Source organism: Podarcis filfolensis (genome assembly GCF_964270895.1).
Source record: "Podarcis filfolensis genome assembly, chromosome: 2".
Classification (NCBI taxonomy): Eukaryota; Metazoa; Chordata; class Lepidosauria; order Squamata; family Lacertidae; genus Podarcis; species Podarcis filfolensis.
In genome coordinates this window covers 55,696,704-55,706,095 of record NC_139605.1, presented here as the reverse complement: position 1 = coordinate 55,706,095, position 9,392 = coordinate 55,696,704, and the positions used below count along the sequence as shown (strand labels likewise).

Genomic DNA, 9,392 nt, shown 5'->3' with positions numbered 1-9,392 from the left:
GGTGTCATTGCTGGCACATAGTGGGTGGAGCAGCTAGGGAGCATGGAGAGGGGCTTTAACCCTCAGCCCTCACCATCCATCACTCTGGTCAGAATCCTGTAAATCCATCCCTCCTTTTTCACAATGGAAGGAGATCTCTTGGGGTACTGATGAGAGCTTTTCTCTCAATGTGCGTGGCTGGTGCTGGGGAAGGGGGAATTCGGATCAGGATCATAGTATGAGCAAAGGGTGTTAGCTCACCTTCCTGAGACAACACCCCCCTTTGCACCTATTTCCTTCTTTTAAAAAACCAGCCACACAGGTCCAAATGTACTATCTAGCTTAGCCCTAGCCTGGAGGCTATGAAAGCATGCATCGCTGAGGCCACTCTATATCTGCCAAGGCTGCTTAACCAGCCTAAGCCGGTAAAAAAAAGTGCTCTGTGCCGCAGAGGAAACTTGTGCCACTGGTGACAAAATACTGTTCAAGAAGCACCCTGAAACCATAAACCTGATCCTCCAGAGGGAATGCAACCCCATCAAAAGTGGGGTGAATACCACTCCCCTTAGCAGACAGGCCACTCACCAGGAGTGACTTGGGTCTTATCTGCACTGAACCTCAGTTTCTTGGCCCACATCCAGTCCATGACTGTGCTGAAGAAGCACTTGTTCAGCACTTCCTCAAAGCAGATGGAATTAGATGAATTGGGCTTCCTGCCTCACCTGTCAAAGAGAACTGGAGCTGAGGGTTATCTGCTTATTGATGACTCCTGGTGGCAAATCTCTGGATGACGTCACTCAGTCATTTCATGTAGACGTTGAAAAGCACAAGGAACAAGACTGAAACCCACAAATGTAGCACAAATGCTCAAGCACTACATTCTGACATAAGCTATCCAGGTAGCAGTGGAATCATTGTAAAATTGTGCCTCTAATTCTCAGTCCAGACAGTCTGTCCAGACTGAGAGGTCAAGAAGAATAAACAAGGCAGCACTCCTCCTTTCTCCTGGCACAAGTCATCCATCAGGGTGACTGAAGTAGATCCAGAAAATCACTTGGCACCAGTTTCTGTCTTGAAACTTTCTTAAAGAACAATGCCAAGTAGCCATTGCATCCCATTAAGCAATGGGATTTCAGACTCCCTGTCGGTTAGAAGACTCCTACAATGGGCCTACAAGTTCAGAGAGCCCAGTAAATCTATTCAAATGAAAGCTGGATCAAATTGCCTTTCATGCAATTACATTAATTCAGAGATGCATGGAGGGTGGTTGGCTGTGGAAGACAGGAACATAAAGTATGTGTGACAAAAAATTATTTTGAGGAAAAAGTGGAATGCCTTACATTTTCTTCTGGTGGGTCTTGTGGGAATCTTGCTCCTTGGTTTTTTACTATATTCAGCGGTCTCACAATAATTAGTATTACAATATATCTATGAGGAGTGCGCCTTCCAAGAAAAGCAGCCCCACAAAACCTTAAAATGGCTCTGGTTAACGTTAAAAAATGAAAACAAGATGTTTTTCTCTCCCCCCCCCCCCCCGCATATGTGTGTGTAAATTTTCTGTTTTACAATTTAAAATACTCATTTAAGCTTCCTTAAAATATCAATGACTTCCCTTCCCTTTCCATGGTTCATTTTGCATATCATAAATTCCTGCATTTACAAAAACTAAACCATTCAGTATTCCATTATTACATCCATCAAAACATTTATACTGTTGAATTTATCTTAATGCTGCCAACATTTTCAAGTGTATACAATTTACCCCCACGTACAGTTCAATAAACATTTTCCAATCTTCTCTAAACGTATGTTCTTGTTTTCTTATTCTATATGTTAAGTCTGCAAGCTGTGCATATTCTGTCAGCTTAAGTTGCCATTCTTCTTTAGTTGGGACCTCGCTCGTTTCCATTTTTGAGCTAACAAAACACAGGCTGCAGCAAGAGTGGTTTTTTCAAGCAAGGTGAGGAAAGAGCTGCAGAAAATCCTATATAGTAATTGAACGAAGGGTGCATATATACCATACATTTAAAGCACACAGGTTCCTCCAAAGAATCATGGGAACTGTAGTTCATTCCTCACAGAGCTTCAATTCCCAACACCCTTATCAAACTACAGTTCCCAAGATTCTTTAGGGGGTGTCATGTGCTTTAAGTATGCATTAAATCATGTATGGTGGAGTCTGCAGCCTTCTTCCACTGCTGGGCCTATCATTCCTTTGGGATGGGGGGTGGAACCTGAGCAACCTGGTCAGGACCATCAAGTCACCCAGATAGAGAAAATTTCCACCCTGAACTGCGTAAGCTAAGATGCTAACCAAAAATACTCAAGCACCTTGTTACATGTTTAAATCTGGTTGGGCAGACAGGCATCTTTTGCCTGGAGCTTCAGGAGTGGACTGGGTCAAGCCAGGGCGACAGCTGGCAGTAGGGGGATTTACCTAGGGTATTACTAAACACCCTGGGTAAATTGAGAAACACAAGCTAATTCTGGAGTCCTAATCCTCTTCCTTCCCCCAGCTGGAGTGAGGCATGTCAGTCACGCAGTGGGGACCCAGCTACCAGCCTAGAGCGCTTCCACGGCTGGCTCTGCAGAGGATGTAGAGAGCCTGACCATGGGTGAAGTGCAAAAGGTGAGTGAATTTTGATCCTGTAACAAATACTGGGCGGGGGGGGGGGTAGTATTCACAGAATGACTCTTTCGGCATCTACTCTCTGGCAGGGCTTGCTATCAGTCTGCTCCCCAGAACTCGTTCTACAGACCCACCATGATTACTATCTACACTTAATAGCTGCAACATGGGGGCTGCAACAATGTGTTGTGGCTGTTCACTGTTTCAGTCAGCCATGCCTTCCACGGCAATACTCCCTTCTGTTCCTCCGTTGCCTGTTTTTTCCTCCCCGCCCCCCAACCCCTACTGAAAGTCAGCCAGAATTCTGTGCCTGCTGCACCATCTGTCCTCACTGGGCTGTTTGGGGGATCTCCATCACCACCACCGAAATATTTCTGGTACTTCTGTAAACCTTGAGGTTCCTGCCGATAATCTCCCTCGTGTTCATGGATGGCACCATTTTGGCTACATGAGCAACAGCACTCAACCTCTCAACACAACACAAATGGAATGGTAACCAGAAGCTGCAGGATGCAACCCTGGTGCCCATGGTGGAGGCTGGTGGGACCCCTCCTGTGTGAGAGGAGCAGGGAAAATGAGGGTGGTCAAAACATGGCTATTCAATAATCTAAAGCCTGTGAAAGTGTGGGGGAGCTGACTGTTATTATGATGACTATTTTATTATTGGGCTGTCTGTCAGTATGCTTTTTAGTTTATCTATAAACTATTTTTAATGTTCTACATAGCCTTGATAAAGGATGGTATATAAATTGTTGTTGTTGTGAATGGTATATAAATTGTTTTTGTTTTTATTTTATTTGTTCCCCATCCATCTGACTGGGTTGCCCACACATTCTCAAGCAACTTACATAAAAACATAATAAAGCATTACATAATGATCATCATCACAAATTGAGAAAGCTGAACTTTGAGATGTTTCTCTGAAGCTGGTAAAATGGCCCCATTGTCAGCTCTGAAGCCTGGTGGGTAAAATCAAGTGACTGTGTAAGGATGAAGGCTCTAAAAACATGGTGGGCCCTCTCTAGGAGGCAACAGCTAGAATAAAGATCCCAGCCAGTAAATGCTGCTTTTGCGCCTAGGGCCTTCTCTCCGTCATCCAGAAGCTGAAAGGCTCTGAAGAGCAGGAGTTGCGAATTGTCCTCCTCGGGCTGGACAATGCCGGAAAGACTACTTTGCTCAAGAGCCTGGCATCGGAAGAAGTCAGCACCATTACCCCCACACAGGTAAGGACAGCGGCAAAGGAGATCAGCGCCGAGGGATTGGGATGGGGTGTGCGGCAAGGAGGAATTGGATAACCAGTTACATAAAGTCAATGGAGCAGATTGGCAGCCAGGATCCTAACCAACCCCCTGCTGTTACACTCCTCTCATCCCCACAGTGTGGAGCTCAGACACACCAGCAATAGCACCTTGGCTCTCTCAGAGCAACCCATCCCCTGTGCTTTTCAGGCAAGCCTTGTAGCTAAGACACTGCATTGAGACGAGGGAGGAGGAGTTGCTTTTATGTTTCTAATATACAGTGGTACCTCGGGTTAAGTACTTTATTCGTTCCGGAGGTCCGTTCTTAACCTGAAACTGTTCTTAACCTGAAGCACCACTTTAGCTAATGGGGCCTCCTGCTGCTGCCGTGCTGCCAGAGCACAATTTCTGTTCTCATCCTGAAGCAAAGTTCTTAACCTGAAGCAGTATTTCTGGGTTAACGGAGTCTGTAACCTGAAGCGTATGTAACCTGAAGCATATGTAACCTGAGGTACCACTGTATTGGCATATTTGATGAAAAGGTTGCCCATCTTCTGAGTTCTCATCACCAACTGGGCCCCATGGAAATTCTGTGTAGCTTGCAGCAGCGCAATGGGGTGGGCATTCTTCAGCATACAAAGCATGCGGTCCCTGCTATGCCTCTCCCCTATCCAACCTCTTCTGATTCCTTTTGTGAAGGGATTCAACATCAAGAGTGTCCACTCTCATGGCTTCAAGCTCAATGTCTGGGACATAGGAGGGCAGCGGGCGATCCGGGCCTATTGGAAGAAGTACCTGGGCAGCACAGACCTTCTGGTGAGTGTGGGGCTCAGCCCCTAAAACTGCCTTTGTAGAAATTTGACTGCTGGAACCACACAAGTTACCAAATTAAGGCAAGGCTAGCCCTAATATCCAGTGCCCTCCAGACAGCCTTTTCGCTGTACATTCATAACTGCTTATGTTCATCATGGTATTGGGGACAGGGGACGGTTGCACACGATCCCATGTTCAATACTGTTACATCTGCAGAAGTTTTGGGGTGGATATACTGCTTTGTTTCCAATCGATACATGTCCCATTGCTGAAAGCATTTAACTTTTCATGCTACAAATGTTCCAGATTTGGTGTGGTTTTTTGGTCCTACTTTTGTTCCGTTGTAATGCAAACATTCGCCTCCAGGTGGCAATAGTGTGGTAGCACTGAGCAAGCATCACAGAACAACTAATAAAGTGGAATGATGTGTGGATGCTCAAGTATAAATCCACCTCTCATGTGCTATTATTGTATCAATGACATGTTGCACATGCAATGGAACCACCAATCTGGAAGGCTTTAGGCAGTGCCAGCTGATCGGCCTCAGATTGCATAATTTAGAAGGTATTATCAAAGGACAACTAACTTATTTTATTTACTTTATTATTATACTTCTACAGCCGCAATGTGTGGAGGGGGTGGGTAGGGCACCATTTGGATTTCATACCTTAGAAAGCAAGATGTCTTGGGACTGCCTTAAAAGAACCAAAAAGCTTTAGGAGTTGGTAAGAGGAGCTAGGACCAAAGGAATAGTGCTGGGCTGTAGATGATTCCCTTCTTTTCCTCATTTCAGATCTATGTTATTGACAGTGCTGACCAGAAACGCTTTGAGGAGACTGGGCAGGTAGGATAGACAGTTTACCTCCTCCAATCCCATAATTCTACCTATGGCAGGAATTTGGTAATCTGGACTGTGGAGAACTGCACACCTGGGAATGAGTGTTGTGAGGGGTGAAAATATTGTCAAATAATAGCAGAGTCTAGAAGTAGAACCCAGTATTCAGAATGCTTGCTTGGTGTCTTAACCTCACATCTCCTTCTCCTTACCCCCTTTAGCTTAGCAGGTTCAGAAGGTATGGATCATGGGAGAATCAACTGTACAGTGGTACCTCAGGTTAAGTACTTAATTCGTTCCGGAGGTCCGTACTTAAACTGAAACTGTTCTGAAATATACTCAGAGTCGCAAAGTGATTTCATGCTCTTTATTCAGCTCGTAGTGGTGAGGAGGAATGAATGAAAGTCCCCTCAAAGCATCTGCTTTATATACATTATTTACACAATGGGCTGCACATGATTGGCTAATTCCGGAATTCTACTGTAAGCCAATCAGGTTGTGGATTCACTTCTATCTGGAGCATGATTGGGTGGTTCCTGCCAACCAATCATACTGCTGCATTGTTCTAGGACCAATCAGACTGCTGCATTCTGAATCCTATTGTTCTAGGACCAATCAGACTGCTGCCTTTTGGATTCTATTGTTCTAGGACCAATCAGACTGCTGCAGTTTGGATCCTATTCAACTCAGTACATAACATGTTCTTAACCTGAAGCACCACTTTAGCTAATGGGGCCTCCTGCTGCCGCTGCACCGCCGGAGCACGATTTCTGTTCTCATCCTGAAGCAAAGTTCTTAACCTGAAGCACTATTTCTGGGTTAGCGGAGTCTGTAACCTGAAGCGTATGTAACCCGAGGTACCACTGTATTATGACCACCACCCGCCCTGTGCTCATAGCAGTTAACAAGGAACAGCTATGACACATCCCTTGAAGGACAAGACCCTACCCCTCTGGGTTTACCATTCAAAAAAGGAGTTTGTGAAAAAGAGTACATTACAAGTACTAGTTCTAGGTAGAGGTGATGACAATTTGTGCCTGAATGCCACAGCTAGCAATATAACCTCCTCTGGGTGGGTAACTTCATACGATGAGCCTGTTCAGAATCCACTGCGTTCTCTTTATCTTTGGCAGGAGTTGTCCGAACTAGTGGAAGATGAGAATCTCACGGGTGTCCCATTGTTGGTGTTTGCTAACAAGCAGGATCTAGCAACAGCATCCCCCGCAGCGGAGATTGCTGAAGGGCTCAACCTGCACACATACCGAGACCGGCCATGGCAAATCCAAGCTTGCTCAGCCTTATCTGGTGAAGGCATTCAGGTATGAAGGGGTGTGTTGTGTCTGTGAGATAACGTGGCACATCGTGAAGTTCTGTAGGGAGTGGGAAAGGGAGGTGCTCATGGCTGGAATCAGAGCCCAGAAAGTGCTGCCAATCACTGTCTCTCTTTTATCTACCTAGGATGGGATGAACTGGATTTGCAGCGAGATCACAAGTCGGAAAAAATGAAAATGCTGAGCACAGGAATGGATTTTCATATCTACAGAATCCCCAGAGGCCACAGCCTCAGTCTTAGTGGTGCACAAAAGTTCATAGCAGAAGGTACCATCAGGACCTGGCCCAAGATTCAAAGATGAGAAAGGATGTTGAACTGAAATGATTTCCTGAGTTTTCTGAAATATCTGACCTAATAAGTAAATCTCCTCCTGCAAGCATACCGTAATAAGGGATGCAATACTAGATTTTTGAAAATCGTCCTGGAACTATAATTGTGATCATGTCACAAAATGGCGAAAATGAACTTAAAGCAAAAGATCCATATTCTCACTGGACAGATACTGACTATAGACTCTGCAAACAACTTGGTATGATAAGCTCACCTTACTAATGTACTAGATACACCCATTACTTTCAAATAAGCTGTACAAAACGTTTGCACTTGGCCATCACTGGACTCCATGAATGAATTCTACAGCTTCCAGCCTTGCACTTCTATTTACATTCCCTTTTGCATTTACTGATGACAGCAAAAGTTCTCTAAGGCTAAATAGCTTTACAATTTCCTTCATTCCTAACTGGGCCACAAAATCCACAGGAAACAAGCCAGGCACACAGATCTCTAGGGAAAACATTTTTCCCTGTGTTAATACCCTCTCCTGTAGAACTGACCTGGAAGAGCTGCTGCAGAAAAGAATCCCTGAAAATTGTGGGGTGGAACTATGTGCGATTCCTGAGCCTTCTACAAAAGACAGAGAAAAATTAGACTGTCCACTTCTCTGGACTGGAAAACAAAAGCACCACCCTGCCAAAGTTTTATCTACCCATGAAGATCTTTGTAGGGGAAAGCAGGGGCAAAGATTGCACACCCTAAACGTGAATATGCTCCTGCTCATTTAGGAACTCCCATCAGACCCTGTCCAGAGGTGGAGCCATAACAGGGGCAATTTTGTTTCAATGAAGTGGCCTGTAGCCTCTAGGCTGGTAATTTCTGAATTGGTGGTTCAAAAGATGGGTTAACTGGGACATCTTTCTCACTGCTATATTGGAGTTGTTTGTCTTCAATACCAGGATACACAGATCAAATGAGGGGGCCTCTGGTTGTTTCCACACTAGCCATTTTCTTTGATTGTACATCAAGCAAACTCTGTTTTTATGGTGTTATCACTAGTGCCAACCCATTGCACATCAGGGTTTTCTGTCTTCCATCTTTTTCCATTCCTGGTTTGTAGTGATATTTTTTTCTCTCAAAATGCAGTTCCTGCACTAATGGAACTACAATATCCCTGAGGTTTCTAAGGGCTACCGTCCATTTAGTCAATAGATTACTCCTTGCTCATTTGAAAATGGCTAGTTGCTCTTGCTCACTCCTGGCCAAGGAATTCCTGGAAGTAAACCACACTAAATTCAATAGGACATATTTCTTTGTAGACGTGATTATGATTGCGTTGTTAGCCCTTAATTAGTCAGTTCTTGTTTCCTGGAAAGGAGCTTTAATTGTTGTCCAAGCAATAGCTCGTTACATTTTACTTTTTTATTCTGCTACGGTAATTGTACCAATAATTAGAAGAAGAAATTGCTGTGGCTTCAAAAAAGGAAATCAATTAAAGCCATTTAAAGGAACGGGAACTAATTAAGAGTCAGTTCTCTGGGCCCCTGCTACTAGAGAACAAGAAGCAACTAATTGGCTATTTTAAAAGAAAGGGGCAGGGAGAAACCTATTCATTAAAGGTACAGTTGCAGGGGAACGTCCCTCTAAGTGAAGATACAATAGGATCTTGCCAGATTTTTATGGACAATATAGCACTATGTGTGGTGCTGTGTGGAACCATAATTTTTATTTCTGCTTCCAGCTGACTGTAGTTAAGTAATGCCTTGTGTAGTTAAGTAAAGTACTAGTGTCAAATCAACTTCTAGCTGAAAAGACAATGAAATGAGGACAGTTCAAAACTAACCAAGGGAAAGGCACATAGATACATACTGTTATGAGTTTGATTGGGGAGGAAGTAGACTGTATGTGAGTTCTTTCTATCTCTTGGATCCAGCAAGTGTTAAAATATAAGCCAAGCTGGCTTCCTTGGCTGAGGTGATAGCCTGGGTGATGGGCCATTAATGGGAAGAAAGGAAAGGGGCTCTGTGTGAGACGGCACATGACTGCCCCCCCAGCTTGTGGTTAGTTAAAAGGATGAACCAGAGTTTAGAGTTGAGTTGCAGTGATGTGAGCTAGAGAGTAAAGCAGCAAGCTGGGAGAAGACAGAGAGACAGAGCAATGTTGGATGTCTGTAAACTCCAAGGCTGTGGCTATGAGAGAAACAAGAACCTTTTGGGATGTTAATGCTGTGAACCCCTCCTTTGTAGGCTAAGGTTGTATATATGTGTAAATAAACTGTATATCCTAAAGGCA

General features: G+C 44.3%; 1 protein-coding gene across 1 annotated transcript; it reads left to right on the top strand.

Moving 5' to 3' along the window:
* The first annotated feature begins 2,502 nt into the window (after positions 1-2,502).
* Positions 2,503-9,392, top strand: LOC310754002 (ADP-ribosylation factor-like protein 3). The gene is made up of 6 exons (XM_083595364.1): positions 2,503-2,608; positions 3,688-3,831; positions 4,546-4,662; positions 5,453-5,503; positions 6,628-6,813; positions 6,953-9,392. The coding sequence occupies exons 1-6, from the start codon at positions 2,591-2,593 to the stop codon at positions 6,998-7,000; spliced, it is 564 nt and encodes a 187-aa protein (XP_083451490.1). The 5' UTR covers positions 2,503-2,590; the 3' UTR covers positions 7,001-9,392.